We start from the raw sequence: 22,669 nt of genomic DNA, 5'->3' as shown, positions 1-22,669 counted from the left end.
TAAATAGTATGTATAATATACATGTTTTAGAAAATTTAAAAAAAAAAGACTTCCCCAACAAATTAAATGTGATTTGGTTAAAAAAAAAAAAAAAAGAAGCATAGGATGCATATTAGGCTATTGAACTCATGTTATAATGAAGATATTAAAACACAAATTAACCAACTTTCTAATACATACATTTAAAATTATAGACCTGGAATACTATAATAGGCATCCTTTAAGTACTAAATGTTTTCATCAAGAAGTACACTATTCAAACTATCTAGTTTGGCTTAAATGTTTCATGTCTATTCTAAGTGTAGCTTAGCTGTGCGATATTTTTTATGGGCTATTAGTTTTTTATGGAATACAAAACTGAAAGAATGTAACTCTGGGTGAATATTAAGCCTATTAAAATTTTGCTGAACTTTAATTTGCATTATAATTTAGTTGTAAGAATTTTATAGTAAAAAAAATGGAAATGACAACTGGAGTCATGACAATGGATATTTAGGTATTCGGTATAAGATATTCAGCTTATACTATTACAAATAGAACTAAACTATACTGCAACATGAAACCACAGTAAAAATCAGCTTTGAATTTGCTAGTTTTTTGCAGTTAATTTGAAGACCATTTGCTGTTTCCTCTCCTTTTCAAACAATTATATCTATTACTTAGAGCACCTACCCTCAATTTTTTGTTCATTCTGTAAGAATGAATCCTATGAATCTTATCTTATAAGGATGCCTAGAGGAAAAAATACTTTTCTAAAGGTATTATAAATTCCCTGTCTACTGGTATTATTCTGCTTGAAATGATAAACTACATGAGATATGAAAGAGGCCAGATCCTGGACACATCACGACTCCCACAACCATCAGACAGGGGCCTACGTGAAGATCTTCAAGTAATCAGCACTTCAGTTTATGAAAGAAATAGCTGTGGAAAATAAACTGGACTGAAGAAAATAAATTTAACTTCTACGGCTTACTAAATATGCCTCTTATTTTCATTCAGTTGGCTAGGCAATTCCCTGAAAACAGAAGCAGTCATTACATCCTGAAACAGAGCTGGCCACTGAAATGAAGACTATAAGATCCCCTGGACAGACAGTATCAACTAATATAATATAATATAATAATCAACTTTCTATAATTAAAGAAATAAGTAGGACTCCCCTGGTGTCCACTAGTTAAGAATCTGCCTGCCAATGCAGGGGACATGGATTTGACCCCTGGTCCAGGAAGATTCTACATGCTGTGGAGGAACTAAGCCCACGCACCAAACTACTGAGCCTGCCTTACACAAGAGAAGCCACCACAATGAGAAGCCTGAACTTCGCAAGGAAGAGTAACCTTCACTCCTGCTGCGGCAACTAGAGAAAACCAGAGCACAATAATGACTCAGCATAGCCAATAAATAAATTAAGGAAATAATGTACGGTAATAACACTAGACAGAAATATAAATAAGATCCACCCACCTCCAATAACATCTGCTGTAAAATTTAACTTTTGTTAATGTATAGCAACAGGCTCAAACAAGAGTCCCAAACCAGCAACCCAAATGCCCTGCAAAGCTGAGTAAAAAGGATTTGGTCCAGGTAAAATCAGGTCAGAAGTCAGAATCTGGAGAATACCAACAAACTGGTAAAAGAGACCCATTAGAGCAAAAGGAGGGCTTCCCTCATAGCTCAGTTGGTAAAGAATCTGCCTGCAATGCAGGGACCCTGGTTTGATTCCTGGGTTGGGAAGATCCCCTGGAGAAGGGAAAGGCTACTCACTCCAGTATTCTGGCCTAGAGAATTCCATGGACAGTAGTGTCCACGGGGTCACAAAGAGTCTACATGACTGAGCAACTTTCACTTTCACTAGCAAAAGGAGGCTGTAGAAACAATCACTGTCACACATAGGAACTGTAGGGTCATGCCAAACAGGAATCAGTGATGCCAATGATAACAAATTTATCCAAAATGATGTTTAAGATTGGGAACATGACAGACCTAATTCAGCACCCAAGATTCAGAGCCTAAAATATAACACAGAGAAGACATGAGGACTGCTGCTGAACAAGTATGGTGCTATTGAGAGACATTTCCCCCCAAAGTGTAGTCCATCCACTAGCACACTAGCAGAAGGGCCTCCCTGGGAGGTTGCTAGAACTACTGACTCTCGTGACACATGCCAGACCTGCTATACCAGAATCTACATTTTAAGGAGATCCAAGGCTCTAAGAGGTAGTTATTTCATCTTGTAAAAATCAAGAAAGGTGAGGGGAAAAAAGAGAAGAAAATGGGATCAAATAGCAACTTTATTGTCTTAGGAAAATCCAACTCCACACACCCTTGAATCTAAGGATGCAAACCAACTAAAATAGCTTCAGTGGAGCTCAGTCGCTCAGTCGTGTCCGACTCTTTGCAACACCATGGACTGCAGCATGCCAGGCCTCCTTGTCCATCAGCATCCCAGAGCTTACTCAAACTCATATCCATCAAGTGAGTGATGGATCCAGCCATCTCATCCTCGGTGGTCCCCTTCTCCTCCCGCCTTCAATCTTTCCCAGCATCAGGGTCTTTTCAAATGACTCAGTTCTTTGCATCAGGTGGCCAAAGTATTGGAGTTTCTGCTTCAGCATCAGTCCTTCCAATGAATATTCAGGACTAACTTCCTTTAGGATGGACTGGTTGGATCCCCTGGCAGTCCAAGGGACTCTCAAGAGTCTTCTCCAACACCACAGTTCAAAAGCATCAATTCTTTGGTGCTCAGCTTTCTTTATACTCTCACGTTCATACACGATTACTGGAAAAACCATAGCTGCGACCAGATGGGCCTTAGTTGGCAAAGTAATGTCTCGCTTTTAAATATGCTGTCTAGGTTGGTCACAACTTTTCTTCCAAGGAGCAAGCGTCTTTTAATTTAATAGCCTCAGTCACCATTTGCAGTGATTTTGGAACCCCCAAAATAAAGTCTGTCACTGTTTCCATTGTTTCAATCACCATCTGCAGTGATTTTGGAGCCCAGGAAAATCAAGTCAGCCATTGTTTCCACTGTTTCCTCCTCTATTTGCCATGAAGTGATGGTACTGGATGCCATGATCTAAGTTTTCTGAATGCTGAGTTTTAAACCAACTTCTTCACTCTCCTCTTTCACTTTCATCAAGAGGCTCTTTAGTGCTTCTTCACTTTCTGTCATTAAGAATTGTGTCATCTGCATATCTGAGGTTATTGACATTTCTCCCAGCAATCTTGATTCCAGCTTGTGCTTCATCGACCCCAGCATTTCTCATGATGTACTCTGCATAGAAGTTAAATAAGCAGGGTGACAATATACAGCCTTGACGTACTCCTTTCCCGATTTGGAACCAGTCTGTTGTTCCATGTCCAGTTCTAACTGTTGCTTCCTGATCTGCATACAGATTTCTCAAGAGGCAGGTCAGGTGCTCTGGTATTCCATCTGTTGAAGAATTTGCCACATTTTGTTGTGATACACACAATCAAAGGCTTTCGCGTAGTCAATAAAGCACTAGCAGATGCTTTTCTGGAACTCTCTCGTTTTTTATATGATCCAACGGATGCTGGCAATTTGATCTATGATTCCTCTGGCTTTTCTAAATCCAGATTGAACATCTGGGTTCATGTACCGTTGAAGCGTGGCTTGGAGAATTTTGAGCATTACTTTGCTAGTGTATCAGATGAGTGCAATTGTGCAGTAGTTTGAATATTCTTTAGCATTGCCTTTCTTTGGGATTGGAATGAAAACTGACCTTTTCCAGTCCTGTGGCCACTGCTGAGTTTTCCAAATTTACTGTCATATTGAGTGCAACACTTTCACAGCATCATCCTTTAGGATTTGAAATAGCTCCACTGGAATTCCATCACCTCCACTAGCTTTGTTCATAGTGATGCTTCCTAAGGCCCACTTGTTTTCACATTCCAGGATGTCTGGCTCTAGGTGAGTGATCACACCATTGTGGTTATCTGGGTCATGAAGATATTTTTTGTATAGTTCTTCTGTGTATACATGCCACCTCTTAGTATCTTCTGCTGCTTCTGTTAGGCCATACCATTTCTGTCCTTTATGGAGCCCATCTTTGCATGAAATGTTCCCTTGTTATCGTTAATTTTCTTGAAGAGATATCTAGTCTTTCCCATTCTATTATTTTCCTATATTTCTCTGCCTTGATCACCGAGGAAGGCTTTCCCATCTCTCTTTTCTATTCTTTGGAACTCTGCATTCAAATGCGTATATCTTTCATTTTCTCTTTTGCCTTTCATGTCTTTTCTTTTCTCATCTATTTGTAAGGCCTCCTCAGACAACCATTTTGCCTTTTTGCATTTCTTTTCCTTGGGTTATTCTTTTCACTGCCTCCTGTGCAAAATCACGAACCTCTGTCCATAGTTCTTCAGGCACTCTATCAGATCTAATCCCTTGAATCTATTTGTCACCTCTACTGTATAATCATAAGGGATTTGATTTAGATCATACCTGAATGGTCTAGTGGTTTTCCCTACTTTCTTCAATTTACATCTGCATTTGGCAATAAGGAGTTCATGATCTGAGCCATAATCAGCTCCCCATCTTGTTTTTGTTGACTGTATAGAACTTCTCCAACTTTGGCTGCAAATAATATAATCAAGCTGATTTTGGTATTGACCATCTGGTGATGTCCATGTGTCTCTTGTGCTGTTGGAAGAGGGTGTTTGCTAGGACCACTTGTGTTCTCCTGGCAAAGCTCTGTTGGCCTTTGACCTTCTTCATTTTGTACTCCAAGGCCAAATTTGCCTGTTACTCCATGTATCTTTTGCATTCCCATCCCCTATAATGAAAAGGACATCTTTTGGGGTTGTTAGTTCTAGGAGGTCTTCTGGGTCTTCACAGAACTGTTCAAATTGAGCTGCTTCAGCATAGACTTGGATTACTGTAATATTGAATGGTTTGCCTTAGAAATGAACAGAGATCATTCTGTCATTTTTGAGATTGCATATAAATACTGCATTTCAGACTCTTTTGTTGACTATGAAGGCTACTCCATTTCTTCTAAGGGATTCTTCCTCACAGTAGTAGATATAATGGTTATCTGAGTTAAATTCACCCATTTCAGTCCATTGGATCATCCACTGGATCATCAAAAAAGCAAGAGAGCTCCAGAAAAAACATCTACTTCTGAATTATTGACTACACCAAAACCTTTGATTATGTGGATCACAACAAAATGTGGAAAATTCTTCAAGAGATGGGAATACCAGAGCACGTGACCTGCCTCTTGAGAAATCTGTATGCAGGTCAGGAAGCAACAGTTAGAACTGGACATGGAACAACAAACTGGTTCCAAATCGGGAAAGGAGTACGTCAAGGCTGTATATTGTCACCCTGCTTATTTAACTTCTATGCAGAGTACATCATGAGAAATGCTGGGGTCGATGAAGCACAAGCTGGAATCAAGATTGCTGGGAGAAATGTCAATAACCTCAGATATGCAGATGACACAATTCTTAATGACAGAAAGTGAAGAAGCACTAAAGAGCCTCTTGATGAAAGTGAAAGAGGAGAGTGAAGAAGTTGGTTTAAAACTCAACATTCATTGCTTCTCAGCCTTTTGGCTAAGATCAAGTGTAAAACTCAACATTCAGAAAACTTAGATCATGGCATCCAGTACCATCACTTCATGGCAAATAAATGGAGAAACAATGGATACAGTGATAGACTTTATTTTTGGGGGTTCCAAAATCACTGTGAAGGGTGACTGAAGCTATGAAATTAAAAGACGCTTGCTCCTTGGAAGGAAAGTTATGACCAACCTAGACAGCATATTTAAAAGCAGAGACATTACTTTGCCAACTAAGGCGCATCTGGTCGCAGCTATGGTTTTTCCAGTAATCGTGTATGAACGTGAGAGTATAAAGAAAGCTGAGCACCAAAGAATTGATGCTTTTGAACTGTGGTGTTGGAGAGGACTCTCGAGAGTCCCTTGGACTGCCAGGGGATCCAACCAGTCCATCCTAAAGGAAGTTAGTCCTGAATATTCATTGGAAGGACTGACGCTAAAGCAGAAACTCCAACACTTTGGCTACCTGTTGCAAAGAACTGCTGCTGCTGCTGCTATGTTGCTTCAGTCGTGTCCGACTCTGCGTGACCCCATAGACGGCAGCCCACCAGGCTCCCCCGTCCCTGGGATTCTGCAGTCAAGAATACTGGAGTGGGTTGCCATTTCCTTCTCCAATGCATGAAAGTGAAAACTGAAAGTTAAGTTACTCAGTCGTGTCCAACTCTTAGCGACCCCATGGACTGCAGCCTACCTACCAGGCTCCTCCGTCCATGGAATTTTCCAGGCAAGAGTACTGGAGTGGGTTGCCATTGCCTTCTCCAGATGCGAGGAACTGAGTCATTTGAAAAGATTCTGATGCTGGGAAAGACTGAAGGCAGGAGGAGAAGGGGACCACAGAGGATGAAATGGTTGGATGGCATCACCAACTCAATGGACGTTGAGTTTGAGTAAGCTGCAGGAGTTGGTGATGGACAGGGAAGCCCAGCACGCTGCAGTCCATGGTATCGCAAAGAGTCGGACACGACTGAGCTACTGAACTGAACTGATAACTTCTATTTTTATAAAAATATAAATATGTAATTTCTTCCATTTTCTGCTCAAGGGAAGCAAACATCAGTACACAGAAACTGCTCAAGATATTTAAGCAAGGGGCAAAAGGAAGTCAGAGACAATGCAGTTTGGCCCTGGATATGCTGTCCAAAGTCAAAGACCAATCAAGAATGCCCTAATCAAGTCCTAAACTTATTAACACTAGGTTCACTATTTTCCTTCATTTATCATACTACTTTTTTGAATTTGAACTTTGTACCTTTCTGGACTTGACCAGTGGGGTAAATATGTTTGGTGTGAAAATATGTTCTATTCAAAAATAAATGGAAAATAAAGCACTGAAGCAGAGTGGTACATCAGAGAAGAAGGTGGAAAAGTATCCAACAGTGAAATATGCTTAACAGTAGAATCCAGGTTTGAATTTTATCCTTTGGATAATGGAGAACCACTGGGGAGGTTGATGTAACGGCTTCCAGTGAGATGATCCAAACTTTAGAAAGATAACTGTTGGCAGTATGAAAGATTGCAGAAAAGTGGTGAGTCCTAGATACAAGAGTCCATTTTTGGTTAAAACATTCATCCTAGAGCCTTGAATTAAGATAGTGACAGCAGGGATGCAGAAAAGAATGAATATTCAATAAATATTTAAAAGGTAGAAAAATTTGACTGAGGAAAGGCTTATATTGGTACACATCTTAGGCACAAATATCAAGATCATATAGAGTAATACAGGAGGAGAATCTAGTGATAAATTTCTTATCCTTAGTTTTTTATTCCTTTAAATAATAATAATTAACCTTATATCCTGCTAGGATTTTTTTTTTAATCCTTGCAGTCATTGAGCAAATGCTTATTATCAAAGCTACAAGCCTATTGAGAATTGGGATTAGGTGAGTATTAACAAGTTAACTGTGCTTTATTGAGTATTTTCATGAAAACAAGATAATATACCAAACATGAGGATCTCAGAACTGATAGAAAAACAGATGAAAACTCATAAAAGGATTCCACAAAGCAAAGACAATTACTGTCAGAACTATGTAAATTAAGAAAATAAGCAAGTATTTTGAATACCTCTTTATTACAGATATTTAACATGGACAATTCATTGTTATCAGGAGACCATTTAGAAGATGTTTAACACAAAAAAAGGTAAAGGTCTAAAATCAACTCGCTTATATGAGCCATATTTAAAAGGCTCAATCTGAATGGAATAAATCCTTTCAAAGCAAAAATTATATGTATCAATAGAAATGATCAATGCTTTCTACCAATGCCTAGCATAATACCAAATGACATTATGTTTAAAAAGTAAAATCTTTAGAAGTTATTTTTAAATAAGATATATTTTTAAAGTGTCCTTAGAAGTATGAAAGTTGGAGATGTCATGCAGTGGGACATAAATATTACACTACGTCATAAGCAAAGCCTAACGAACGATTAATGATGAACAGTGCATTTTCTCTAGAGCTCCAGGTTTCCTACTACAAATTTCTAGGTGAAGTCACTGAACAAACCCATAGCTCCAAAATGGTCAAAACCTAACAGTGTTGCCCAGTTTGGAATCAATCAGCCACGGGTTGCTTTGTTGTTCAAAACTTATCTCATATATTGTTTTTGCTTAAAGAGAGAGAATATATAGTAAGGCCACCTACATTAAGATAGCATGGTCTACAGTCAAATCATATACACACAAACACCACACACACCCCTGCACACAGGCTGCTTGATACCTGAGCCAAATTTCCATCCTTGAAATAAATATAACAGTAAATGCTTCTATCAAAATGTTTAAAATCAAACATCACAGTAAGTTTATCAGTGCAGTTCACTGACCTTAATTTTTAACCTGATTTGCACAACTGTCATTTGTTTACACAGATAAAAATTCATGACAGAAACATATTCAGAATACATGAAAAAAAGAACATATGAAACTGAAATCAGCGTAAACTAGAAGCTGTTAAAAAGCTTAGAGAAATTATTAAAATTAATAATCAAAAAGAATAATCTGCCCTATATGTTACTGAACAACACAAGTCCGTGTGCCTGACACACAGTAAGGCCAAATAATACTAAAACACTGGAGTCTGGAAGAGAGAAAGGTTTATTACTGGGTCATGCAAAGAGATGGGTGGCTCATGCCTGAAAGCTTTCATCAAAGAGCCCTTTAAAAATCAAAAGGTGAGAAGGGCATGGTTAGTTGTTTTGCAAACTTGTTGGTGTCATATTTGTTCTTGAAGTTAGGTCACTGTCAGGTAACAATGTTTCTGTAAACCTCTACCAAAGAATGTTACTCTCTGTCCTAACAAGAAAGGGCCAAGTCCCAAGGCACAGCTTTCACCTTCCAAGGTCCTAGTAGTGGTTAAGAGGAGGCGGAGCTCAGCTGGGAGCTCCCTCAGGGCCAGATACCCAGACTCTGCCCAGCAGTCATCTCTGAGGGAGCCAGGTGCCCAGCATAACTGGCCCTAGGCTCCTCAGGCCACCTGTATACTGGGGACCAGGTCCCACAGACTGTGACCCAGCCAGACTGCCACTGCTATTAGGCAGCAGAGATAGGGATGGGGGAAAGGTTTACCACTGTCTCAAGGCCTGGGCCAAGACCAGTGGATGGCCTAGGTGAGGGCTCTGAAGCCCTACAGAACACAGCCCTAAGCTTGTTCTCTGGGCCCCCCAGCTCACCGACTGGCCCAAGTCTGGGTGAGCTGGAGAGCTTCCCAGAGAAGGTCAGGATCCGCCTCTTACCTCACTCTCCACCTCACAACCACCACTCCATTGTTGTCTAACTCCCCTCACTAACTCATTCCTGAACAGTTGGAGGCTTGTAGGTGGGGCCCACAGCTGTGCTGTCCAATAGCTGAGCAGGACCACTAACAGTCGCTCACTGACAGTGGCTGCTAGTGGGCAGGACGCACTGAGGCAACAACCAATGGCTGAGCAGGACCCACTGCCTGGTGACAGGGTGCAGAGTAATGAGGCACAGCAATGGCTGCTGTACTAAGGGCTGAGCTCACTGTGCGCTGTTACATACAGACTAAAAACTCCACAGAAAAAACAGTCCACTGACTGAAGCAGCCAAAGTAGTGATTTATAACTATAATCAACCATCAGGTATCTATGATCAAAATTCAAAAGTTAATGTAACCACATTGAAAAAAATACAATTTAAATATATAAAAATTTCTTCAGTGGCTCAACTGCTGGAAGAGGATAGAAATGCAATTATGAATACAAGTCATACACCTGAGAAGAGTATATTTTCAAAACATACAAGAAAGAGAAAGAACACATATATGAAGGACTATCCAAAGCTCAACTGCCCAGCCCCAAACTCTGGGCCTGTTCTTGCCAGTCTACATTCACAGCTTTAACCACAGACTAAATCTATCACACCAATAATAACATGACAGTTCATCCTAAGACCAGGGCTTAAATATTTGAAAAAATTCAAGTCCTATAAGACTTGAATCTTAAATGGTTGAAAAGGAAGGCCATGGAAATGGTATGAGGTTATTGATAATGAAGTGCAACAATTAAAACAATAAGCTTTAAAAACTTTTATAACAAAAACTAATTGATGTATATTTTCAAAGACAAAACTAATTATGTAAAGTTTGAAAGATGACAACACATATATCAGAACCCATAAAAATAGCCAAATTCAATTATATACATAAAAAGATTCTCACTGATTCTGGAAGTCCCTATATCATATCTGTTCATCAATAAAAAGCAACGTCCTCAAGAAATTTGTGAAATATGAACTGAAAGAGAATCAAGAAATTAAAAATAAACTAGTTGTTTTCAAACGACTAAGATAAAGTCACATCATTGTTGGTAAAAAGAAGCAAATAAAAGCTATAGGAAAAAAAAAAAAAAAACTAAAACAAAAACCAGCAACGTTTTCACCTTTTTAAAACAACTGCAAATCAAGGCAGCCAAGGCCAATTGTGACAAAAATAAGAACAAGTGCAAATTTATTAAAAACATATCACAGAAAATTACAACTAACAATCAAAAAAGTGTTTATTGAATTTTCAAGACTACGTATATAACATGTGAGTTACAGTTTTCTTTTATGTGTTTCTAGTCTAGGATTACTTTCAAATCTCTTTGGGTCTATCTCAAAAAAAAAAGACATATCTTAATGATATCTTAATTTCGTAAGTTTTACCAGTAAAAACAAAAAAATGTTTACATCTCCTACAAACCCAATATCTTCTAACAGGTGAATCAAATGTTTATATCTCTTTCAGTCTAAACCGAGAAAGACATGGCAGCTCTTAGTGTGGTCTTCAGAAACAGAATGGTTAACCTCCACTTTAAAATATGTACAAATAATGTAAAAATAAGATGTAAATCTATTTGCTAGACATAGACACAGAAAATTTTCCTGTATTAAATTTGGCCACATTCTAAAAGTTACTCTGCTGAGTCAAAGATACATACAAAAATGGTAGATGATTAAGGTGGCCACAGTTTCTGAATCTAGACTGAATCTGTTCTGATGACAGTCAGTATTTGTGCTTTCACTGTCATTTATTATCAAAGGACTGAGTGTCCCATATGCCTAACATTGCTACTCTTAATTGCTAAATGTAGAGATAGGAACAGAGAGCATATGACTTCCACCATGAGGCTGCTCCCTGCCTTCTTACCACTTTCCAACTTATTTGCATAATAGCCAGAAGATCTTCATAAAATATTACTCAAGTCTTATCACTCTGTTATTTCAAATTTTCCATAGTTTTCCCTTCCAATTACAGGAAAATTCAGGTATTTTCAAGCCTCCCAGCACCCTCCCCCTCACAGTCATCCTCTCTTTCCTATTATTGTCATTCATAATGTTTTGTCCTTTAAGGGTATTGTTCTCAAATATCCAGCTCTATCTACCCCCAAGATCCTATACTAGGACACTCTTTACCCCAACTTCTCATTTGACTCCTATATCCTCCAGCTGAAATGTCACTTTCAGAGATGCCTTCTCTGAAGCCCCATTCTAATCCTGCAGAAAACACAGAGCTGACAAGTGGTGCTTGTCATCCAGTCGGAGGAATAACAGGACCAGTTCTTTATTTTAGAAAAATAAAAGCTTGTAGAACAGACTAAGTAGAGAGGTGGTACAATGGGAGGTGATGGCTATAGGTAGCAAAGTTAAGTAGGAAACAACTACTTGTTAGAGACTACAGGCATGCAAAAGCACTGAAGTCACCTTTAACTTTGCAAAAAGTTCCATCAGGTTATAAGCTCCTCTTTAAGACCTTTATCATTTACCAGTATCTCTAAGACCAGAATTAAGATTGTCCTTTGGTATCCACCAGTGATTGGATCCAGGACCACATCACCCCTGCCAATGACACCAAAAACCGTGGCTGCTCAAGCCCCTTAAATAAAACAGCATGGCTGTGTCGGCCTTCTGCTTTCTCAGACTGTAGAGCCAACAGAGGGCCAACTCTATTACAGAATTTCCACAACATCAGAGAGGTCCACTAAACAGTTAATTTGACATGAGTGAGTGAGAGAAGAGCAGTGAACATTTCCAAGATGCAAGCAATAATCATTCTACCACCCTAATGGCAGGAAGCAAGGAGGAACTAAAGAGGCTCTTGATGAAGGCGAAAAAGCTGGCTTAAAACTCAACATTCAAAGATCATGGCATCTGGCCCCACCACTTCATGGCAAATAGATGGGGAAAAAATGGAAACTGACAGAATTTATTTTCTTGGCCTCCAAAATCACTGCAGACAATGACCGCAGCTATGGTATTAAAAGATGCCTGCCTTGGAAGAAAAGCTATGACCTAGAGAGCATATTCAAAAGCAGAGACATCACTTTGCCAACAAAGGTCCATATAGTCAAAGCTATGGTTTTTCCAGGAGTAATGTATGGATGTGAAAATTGGACCATAAGGAAGGCTGAGCACTGAAGAATTGATGCTTTCAAAATGTGGCGCTGAAGTAGACTCTTGAGAGTCCCTTGGAAAGCAAGGAGACCAAACCAGTCAATTCTAAAGGAAATCAACCCTGAATATTCCATTAGAAGGACTGATGCTGAAGCTGTAGTTCCAAAGAGCCAACTCATTGGAAAAGACCCTGATCCTGGGAAGGACTGAAGGCAGGAGGAGAAGGGCGCAACAGAGGATGAGATGGTTGGATGGCACCATCGACTCAATGGACATGACTTTGAACAAATGCCAGGAGATTGTGAAGGACAGGGAAGCCTGGCATGCTGCAGTCCATAGGGTCGCAGCGGACACCACTGAACAACTGAACAACAAATGACAGAGAAAGAGAATGAGCTTTAAGGTCAATAAGATTGATGCCAAGATAGTTAAATAATATCATATGGCTTCCATTTCCTAAATCTTATAAGATGTCAGGGCAGGACATGGTAAGAAGAGATCAGAGATCAGGCAGGAAACAATTTACAAGTGCTCCTCAAAATTCAATCCTACATGAAGGGAACCCATAACATACCCAATATAAACCAAATATCTCTTCTAATTGTATATAATGATGGCGCTCCTTGCTGTCTGATAAGAGTTTCTATGGAAACGCTCAGAAACAATTTCTTTAGAGCTGCAATGATTACTGACAAAAATGAACAGACTTAGATTAAAACAAGTGGTAGATTCTGTTTTAATCTGATTCCATCCAATTGTATTTTATCATGACTAGCCTTCTTAATCAAGTAACTTCCATGAGTTTATGTCAAAATAAGGGAAAATGATAAGCAACCATGTTTGCTTTTGTAAAATCAGTCTTAAATACCAAACCAGCAGTATTGTTAAACACACATTTTTAGGAAAGATAAAAAATAGAATTTATTGGGCAGCTACTAAATATCAAGTGTTTTTTTAATTAATTTATTTTAATTGGAAGCTAATTACTTTACTTAGCTTAAAGCTCGATATTCAGAAAACTAAGATCATGGCATCTGGTCCCATCACTTCATGCCAAATAGATGGGGAAACGGTGGAAACAGTGGCTGACTTTATTTTTCTGGGCTCCAAAATCACTGCAGATGGTGACTGCAGCCATGAAATTAAAAGACGCTTACTCCTTGGAAGGAAAGTTATGACCAACCTAGATAGCATATTCAAAAGCAGAGACATTACTTTGCCAACAAAGGTCCGTCTAGTCAAGGTTATGGTTTTTTCAGTGGTCATGTATGGATGTGAGAGTTGGACTATAAAGAAGGCTGAGTGCTTAAGAAATGATGCTTTTGAACTGTGGTGTTGGAGAAGACTCTGGGGAGTCCCTTGGACTGCAAAGAGATCCAACCAGTCCATCCTAAAGGAGATCAGTCCTGGGTGTTCACTGGAGGGACTGATGTTGAAGCTGAAACTCCAATACTTTGGCCACCTCATATGAAGAGCTGACTCACTGGAAAAGACCCTGATGCTGGGAAAGATTGAGGGCAGGAGGAGGGGATGACAGAGGATGAGATGGTTGGATGCCATCATCAACTCGATGGACATGGATTTGGGTGGACTCTGGGAGTTGGTGATGGACAGGAAGGCCTGGTGTGCTGCGGTTCATGGGGTCGCAAAGAGTCAGACACGACTGAGCAACTGAACTGAACTGAAGTGAATTACTTTACAATATTGTGATGCTTTTTGCCATACATCAAAATGAATCAGCCACGGGTGTACATGTTTCCACCCAATCTTGAACCCTCTTCTCTCCCCACCCTAACCCTCTGGGTTGTCCCAGAGCACCAGCTTTGAGTGCCCTGCTTCATGCACTTAATCCTCACAATAATCCCTTCAGGTAAGTTTTATGACCCTTATATTTACAGAGAAGGAAACCAAGTCTCAAAGATGTAAAGTAAGTTGCTCAAGATCAAACAAATAGTAAACAGAGCCAGGATTAGATTCAGGAATAGTTGAACACAAAATGTGTATGCTTTCCTTAGGCTCTTAGAAGGTGCCACAACACGTAACAGTTCAGGAACCTAAGGCCAAACAAAAACAAAAAAACAAAACAACAACAAAAAGAAACCCTCATTAAGTAGTTGACTATTATATTAGGCTGAAAATAAGCCTGCTATATAAGTGACCAAAAAGAAGAGAGTGTCAGACACACAAAATTAAAAATTGAGTTCTGCCCAGAATATACAATAAAATTTGACCAGGTATTGATATGCCCTTCAAAATGCAATGAAATTAATCAAAGAGCCCAGAAAGAAGTAAGTAATGAAAAAAACTCAAGTCACATGCTGATAAACTCCTTTAGATGCTGATAAACATACAGAGCCAAGATAGAGATAAACCAATGATTCATTGTAGGGTATGATTTTTTAAATTATCATCTAAGAATAAAACTAAAAATGCTGAGACATTTCTTACCTCATCACAAAATGCCATAACAATTACTACAAATACCTGAACTGTAATGTCAATTACAGTGATTGCTCTAGCCGACCAACTCTGCTAACCTAATATAGAACTGCAGTAGTCAAATGAGAAACGGAAGCAGTCTAAGTTACTGGATGCTACACTCTTTACCTAGTAATTAATTAATTCACTTTGGTTGTGGAATTTGCCTATAAATTCATTGACCTATATGCTTTGCCCAGAGGTTCTTTAAAGAAAAACCTGGACATCGAGATCCAGTTTTGGATTTTAGCAGTCAAAATAAAGAAAGCATCTTCAAGCACAGCACATACTGACACATTAGCAGTCACAGCACAACTCAAGCAGGCACACACAGAAATGAAGGACACACTAAATTCAATAAAGAGTAGAAATAAAAAGAAACATAGCAGAAACAAATCCAGCAGGAATAAAGAGGGTTGGAATGCATAAAATCATCTAGGTATATTTGAAACTAATTTTCCAAAATGAAGATACTAGCTTTCACTTTTGGCAACAATGAATAGTTTCTAGCCAAAGGTACTAAGGAAAGGCTCAGCTATAAACCCAAGACATGCTTTAAAATGATTGTTAAATGAAATCACACCATTAAACACTCTCCCACAATGATAACGTCCAATGAACTACAATAGCAAAAAAACAAATCATTTCCAACATATATGCAGTATTTCCAAATTAGCAAATAAACTATGCAAACCACTCTATTTAACAGACAAAAGTTTTTAAGTTTTGGTTAGAGAAACCCCAAGTGCCACTATTGAAAGTAATTTTTATGGAATCCATCTTCTAAAATGGTTTATAATGATTAAGTTTGGTATTTTTCTATTTTGTTTCTTGGTGCATTCTATTTCAATTTAATAATATGGTACTAGAAAAACTTCTTGTATATGGCTTTAAACACTGTGTAAGTTGCATAGTTCTTAGGTTTTGAAATTTTCAGGTATACTGATACATAAAAGTATACCTTTAGCATTCTATTTCCCCATAACTATTGAATGACTCTGCCAGTGCTGAAAATCCACCAGCTCTTATTAGGAAAGCCAAGATGAAAAACAGAGCCTGGTGCTTAAAAGAAGGTGCAGTTCAAAGATAGATGTCCTGATGTTCTCCTAGTTCAAAGATCAAATCAGAAATCAATTGGTAATGTTACATATACTATTTTGTCATTTAGCAGATGACAACTAAAGACATGGATCATTTTCCTTCCTTAAAGTATAAGCTTTGTTTTCTTCTATTTGTGATTCTTCTCTAAAGTATTTTCTATCTGTTCTTCAAGAATTTTCCCCTTCATCTTGCCAAAACAGGATTTGAAATACAAATCTAAATAAGTGTGTGTGGGGGGGATGGGCGGGAGAGGAGGGAGGAACCACTTCTACATGGTTATAGTGAAGTCAAAAACAATTTTTCACTGCTAACTGGCTCATCTCACATCTACCTACCTGTTCATAAGTCCTGAGGCTTGAATATTCTGCTTAAGGCACACTAAAGACAAAGCTGTCTCTAGCCAATGGGCTTTACCCAGTGTTCAAGCACAGAACAGGTTTCAAATGGCCCAAGGTGATTCAGTCTTCATTTCAGCTCCATGGCCGCTTAACAAAGTTCTATTTAGGATACATTCAAAGGCCTGGGTTCCTAATGGGAATCCATATGTAGTATTTTCTGACTGTGTAGACCTCTTCCAGATTTTTTTTCAAAACCCAGAACATTCACCTGGGAAACAATTCCCCAGCTTTAATCCAACTTGAAAATGGTCTCTAAGAGCCTGTGCACCAACACCCCCTCCAAGCTAAGGAAGCCATGGGATAGAAGGCAAACCATGGGATAGAAGACAAACCACAAGGCCTTAAAAGGTAATAGTTTCAGGACCTGGGACAACTGCTTCAATTCTGTGGGCTTCTCTTTCCTATGAAAATGCATATAAAAATACCTACTTCACAGGGAGTTAATGAAGAGAAAATAATTGGAACGTTGATCAAAAATTTCTAATTTATAAAATTTATTTTGTTATGCAAGAAGACAAAAATTACTGAAGAAGCATTTTATCTACACAGGTGACAATTAAGGCTCCCAGATACTGAGGAATGGCCCCTGATCAAACAGTGTTAAGGCAGGGGCTCCACTCTGCACTTCCCAGGCCTCTTACAGTACAGACCACATTCAACACACAGTGCAAACTTGAGCTCAACAATAACAGAAATGGGGCTCAGGCTTGGGCCCTCCAAAGAGAAAATAAAACCAAAATGATATAATATGGTGAGAGCAACCTTCAGAGACAAATATATTTAAAATTACTGAGTGACCCTTTCGGGGTCTACACACTTACCAGACCTTAAGAAAGCTGGTGAAGGGACGACTGGATCAGGTGAGCTGGCCATTTCAAATTGTTGACTCTAATCATAAGCGTCGCAGGCTAAACTATAGCAATTTTCAAAACTGTTTAGTGAAGGTTAGAAGCAATCAGCGTTAGATTAATTGAAAGCAGTGTGAGCAGTTATTAACATGATGCAGTGTGCAACAAAGGCAATAATTGAGGTTCATTATAATTTTATTTTCTCCTTTATGACTAGAAAATTTGATTTTCTTTGCTTTGATAAATTACATTTGCTTATATGGATGAGGCAGGAAATATATAATGGCCACTTATTAAACATTACATAAGAGCAGCATCCTCTCTTGAGCAGTGAAGTGATTATGCTACTATGTAACAATGGCTCAGAACTTTGCAGTGGTGTATATATCTGAGTCAGGTTAGTCCAAGCTTCAAACAAAACTCAGTTTATATGCTCCTCTAAAAGTAACAAACAGAATCTGGAGAACTCAATGATTCACTTAAGAAACTTTACAGTCTACACAGTTATAGAAGACTCTGAAACCTCAACTAATTTGGAGGGATCTCCAATGGTATCTTTTACTGCTATGATGTAAACATATAGGAACATCCAACATTTATACAATGTATTCAGCTACTTTGTACATGAAAGTGGATTTAAGTGACCACATTCAATAATAGTTAAATTTGAATTTTTTTTTTCTCAGTAAAGACAGAGAAGTTGGTTTTCAAAGCTGACTGTTAAGACATGCAGTTCAGAGGAAATTAAAACTGGAGAAGAAAATAAACCCTATACGTGTATTAGAGGAAAAGAGAAACGCTGCAAAAATATACGTTGAAGGTAGGGCTCAGTTTCCTGTAAAAAAACTTCAGTTACTCTCTTTGATGGGATATTATCAACCCAATAAAACTTTTTATAGCCCAGACAGACTCATTGCTAGTGGTCAACTAAATAATTCAATACAACACAAAAAATTTGAGATAAGTTATTAGTTTTAAACTTATTAGTTTTTGAAAAATTCTCTCATACTTCAGTGGTAGTTTTGCTATAACCCTAAGTAAATATGTGCAGAACTATTTTTAAGGTTTAAAACAGAATGAAATAAGCAAGAAACACTGAATTTCTCCTGTATGATTTATTAGACACTTCAAAAAAAAAAAAAACAAGCTAAGCACTCTGTTGTTTGCACAACAGACAACTAAGAACTTCATAAATGGGAAAAGCCAAAACATAATGGGGGTGGTATTAGCTGTAAAAAATAACAACAAACTTCTGAATACCAATGCAAATGCAGAGTTAGCTTTCCTAGAGCTGTGTTTTACAGTTATTAGATTATCAACTTTGACCTTAGCTAACTAATTTATATAGTAACAACAATAACTAACAACTAGTAACAACAATCCTTCAAAGGGAAGATTCTTAGTTGAAGATTTGGTCATTCCACCATCTTTCCTGTATACAGGGGCACTTCTTAGCTCGAGATTACATCCAGCCAGCCAGGAATAAGAAGTTTCAATCCTGGCTCTCAGATGAGTTACCAGCCACAAGTGCTAACTTCAAAGTCGTGACTTTGCAATTTGAACAAGTCAGTTCAGGACACTCGAACTGTTATAACTGCCTGCGCAGCGTCTTCTGATCTAGGTGGCATCGGGTTTGGGAGCCACAACTGAGAACTAGGTGTTCTGGGGCCACTTGCCCAAGGGAAGGGGCCCACTTCCTTCTGAGCCTTAACTATGCTCAGCGTGACATCCTTCATTGCCTGAGGCCCCGTCCCCCTCAATTTCTGCCACGAAGGTACCTGGCTAGAGCTCAGAGCTTGTGATGTAAAAAGGAGATACAATATAAGGCAACAAGCAACCGCCGGTTTTCTAGGATCAGACCCTAGTCATAAGAATGAAACGCTCTGACTTTCTTCTGGGAGGATTACAGGCACGAACAGCAGGCTGTCGAATGTGGTCGCCGTCTGATTTCTAAGTAAGAAGACTCCAGACTAAGTCGGCACCACCACCTATTTTTCGAGGAGGAGCACACGCGAAATATAGCTGGGGAAGCAAAACGGAGTAAAGGTGGGGCCACCACCTAATGGGGGAAGACATCAAGAGGAAGTCAGGGACCACCGTCTGCTTTCTAAGGAGAAACTCGCGGGCACAGGTTCATTCTAGGACCCCTATCTGCCTCCCGCCCAAAGCGCTAGAGGGGGAGCACCCCTGTGGTAAGAGGGAAGGGGTGGCATCCCAGCCAGCCAAACCTGAGCGCTTGGTCCGGGCTCTTCGCTCCAAGACCTTCCAGCTCACTTCGGCCATGAGCCCCGCCATCGCGCTCGGGCCGCCGCCTTGGCCACCACCCCCGAGGCCGCCTGACAGCTCCGCCCGGCCGGCCCCGCCCCCCCGCGCGACACTGTCGGGAGGCGCACCGGCCGGAAGTGAGCTGAGGGCCCGCTTCAACCTAGCTTCGCGGCCTCCCAAGCGTCAGAGGGGCAGCCCTAGGGCAGAGTAAGAGGAGAACCGGCCGCGGTCGTACGGGCGTCGGAGCTGCGCTCTTTCTCTCTCTGCCGGCGGCACGGTGCTTTCCGGCTGCCGTTAAGCGCGGCAGTGGGCCGGCGGGCTGGGGCGGAGGGGCTGCCATGGCGGCGGCGAGCCGGCTGCCGGACTCTTGGGTGCTTCTGGCCCTGCTGCTTGGGAGGCTCGCGCTGCTGGGAGTCGGGCCGGTCCCGGCGCGGGCGCTGCACAACGTCACGGCCGAGCTCTTTGGGGCCGAGGCCTGGGGCACCCTGGCAGCCTTCGGAGACCTCAACTCTGACAAGCAGACGGACCTCTTCGTGCTGCGGGAAAGTCAGTGCTTGCCTGGCCCCTCTCTGTCCGCGTGCCCCTCCCGGTGTTCCCCACGCCCCTTGCCTGGGGGGCCGGTTCTCCTGCTTTTCCCGGCCCTTCTGTGGCAGCCCTATCTTTCTCCCTTTATCTCCAATTTCCTTGACAACCGCCCCCCCCCACCTTTTTTTTTAAACTGTCTTTTCCAAACCCGGATCTTGGCTTCACCACTCCACAGTTTGACCGCACTAGAAACACCCCAATTTTTTTGTTTTGTTTTCTAGAGAAGACCGCGGCCTTCACTCAGGCACCCCGCCCCCTTCATAGAATCTCCTGCCTTCCTGAGTCCTTCCTGATCCCCAGGAGTCTTTCTAGCTTTCTGTACGTTCCTTCTCAAGGCCCCTTCATTCCTATCTGCCTTACTTCCTCCAGTCTCCCTTCCTCTTTGATGAATTGGAAAAGGTGCAACTTGATAATTTCCTCTGGTAAAGAACTTCTCCCTACCTCCTAATTAATCTGATTCACCCTTCACTCCCTTTGTCTGGGTCCCAGCTTTCTTTGAAACTACTTTTCCTTCCCAAGAACTAAACACTCCACAATTAACTCACGTATTTTGCAGGCACCACTAATAAATAAACCCAGTGTCTCTTTAGAAGAGGATTCTCAAACTGCAGCTTTTTCTCCATTCTGAGCTGCCTAGTCTTGTGTGCGGAAGACCTCCTTGCTTTGGCCACCACCCTCCTCTTCCAAATCTCTGCTTTATTTTCCAGCTTAAGGTTCTTGGGAGTTCTTCGCTTTAACCATCACTAAACTATTTTTTGGTAAATCTTGATGCTGACAGTGGGCAGTAGAGGGTCTCAGAATTCTTGAGTACCCAGAAAACAGGTTCTATTTAAGGTCAAGGCTGTGAAAGAAGGAAGTGAAGCACTTATATAAAGCTTGACAGGATCTTGGCCCAGATCTCTTGGAGTCCTTTCTGGGACCCCAGAGCTTCTGGTGGACCTTGGACTTTGGGTATTTCCCCTATTTTTATATGACTCCATTTACTGCAGGAGGGGGGCAGACTGCCTAACCCATAGCTACTCCATCCCAAGTGGAGAGAGACTCTCTCTTTAACTTTAAAGATGACATGTGTTTGGCTAAACAGTTTGAAAAGTGTGTTCCAATGAGTGCTCACTGAACTCCAGAAATGCTTGGCTGGGGGGTGGGGGGTGGATCTATAGGAGCCAGAAGGGACTGGTCTTGGAGGATTCAGGTTTTTTTCTGCTTAAATATGAAATCACACCCTTGTTACTAGTCAAATGCCTACAGTAAGAAGTTACTGTGTTCTTGGTGTGACGCATCTGTGCAGTGAACTAAACAGCCTTATAAGAGGTTGAGTTGTTATGTTTGGATAGGGTATGACTTAACACAGGCATATTCTTTATATGCTTCCTAATTTAAGTCAGTTGATCTGACTCCTAGGAGGAGGCAGGACCAAGTATATTTTCCGTGTTCATCTTTCTAGTTTCTCTGCTGCTTTGAATATTGAATTTGTTGTATACTATTAGGAATCACCTTTCTGTTAGTGTGATAGGACCATCCTCGGTAGGGCAGACAAACTGGAGTAAAATAAAAGTTTTCTTGTTGAAAACAAGGCCCAGAAAGCTTCTTGTAACCACTGATTGGATGTCTTAATGGGAAGCATTTTTCTTTTTTTTTTAATTTAAATTTATTTATTTTAATTAGAGGCTAATTACTTCACAATATTGTATTGGTTTTGCCATACATCAACACGAATCCGCCACGGGTGTACACGTGTTCCCAATCCTGAACCCCCCTCCCACCTCCCTCCCCATACCATCCCTCTGGGTCATCCCAGTGCACCAGCCCCAAGCATCCTGTATCCTGCATGGAACCTGGACTGGCGATTCGTTTCTTAAATGATATTATACATGTTTCAGTGCCATTCTCCCAAATCATCCCCCCCTCCCTCTCCCACAGAGTCCAAAAGACTGTTCTATACATCTGTGTCTCTAATGTTACATATTTGCCTCTTTTAGGAAATGACTTAATCGTCTTTTTGGCAGACCAGAATGCACCCTATTTTAAACCCAAAGTAAATGTATCATTGAAGTAAGTACAGATGTGTGTGTTTCTGTAAAATTGTCATTGTTGTAATAACATGCAGTAACCAATTGCATTGTTTTTGAAATCAATTTTACTCTAATACGATGTCATGATAGAAAACCACTAGTTATGAGGTATGAAGCAAGTAACTTGTTAGGAAAATTAGTTAACATACAAAAATTTAAAGTTAAAAAATAAATAATTTTGAGTGGATCCAGGTCTGTTCCTACATAAGCACCTTTCAGACCCTTGTGATCTGATATGCTTTCTTAAATGTCTTAGGGATTGTCCCTCATCCTGAGTGTGCCTGTGGGAACAGCCTGCTCACAGGCTCTTCAGGTCAACTTTGCGATCTGAAAGAGTTTGCTATGGGGTCAGTGACTTCTGTTTTAATTTTTTCCTTTATTGACTGGTAGGTGGTGACTGCTAGGGGACTGACTGGTTACTTTTGAGGAAATTCCAATCAAA

General features: G+C 40.3%; 2 protein-coding genes across 2 annotated transcripts in view; one reads left to right on the top strand and one right to left on the bottom strand.

Moving 5' to 3' along the window:
• PHKB (phosphorylase kinase regulatory subunit beta) overlaps positions 1–19,620 on the bottom strand; it is a 227,041-nt gene extending 207,421 nt beyond the window's left edge. The window contains 1 exon segment of the mRNA XM_024978934.2: positions 19,534–19,620. Within this exon segment, the coding sequence (XP_024834702.1) occupies positions 19,534–19,600 (67 nt within the window). The 5' untranslated portion in view covers positions 19,601–19,620.
• A 273-nt stretch (positions 19,621–19,893) lies between these two features.
• ITFG1 (integrin alpha FG-GAP repeat containing 1) overlaps positions 19,894–22,669 on the top strand; it is a 299,997-nt gene continuing 297,221 nt past the window's right edge. Inside the window, exons 1-2 of the mRNA NM_001038532.1 lie at positions 19,894–20,116; positions 22,135–22,207. Of these exons, the coding sequence (NP_001033621.1) occupies positions 19,909–20,116; positions 22,135–22,207 (281 nt within the window). The 5' untranslated portion in view covers positions 19,894–19,908. The remainder of the gene's footprint in view (positions 20,117–22,134; positions 22,208–22,669) is intronic.

The sequence above is a fragment of the Bos taurus genome, chromosome 18 (assembly GCF_002263795.3).
Source record: "Bos taurus isolate L1 Dominette 01449 registration number 42190680 breed Hereford chromosome 18, ARS-UCD2.0, whole genome shotgun sequence".
Classification (NCBI taxonomy): Eukaryota; Metazoa; Chordata; class Mammalia; order Artiodactyla; family Bovidae; genus Bos; species Bos taurus.
This window is presented reverse-complemented; position numbering and strand designations above follow the sequence as displayed.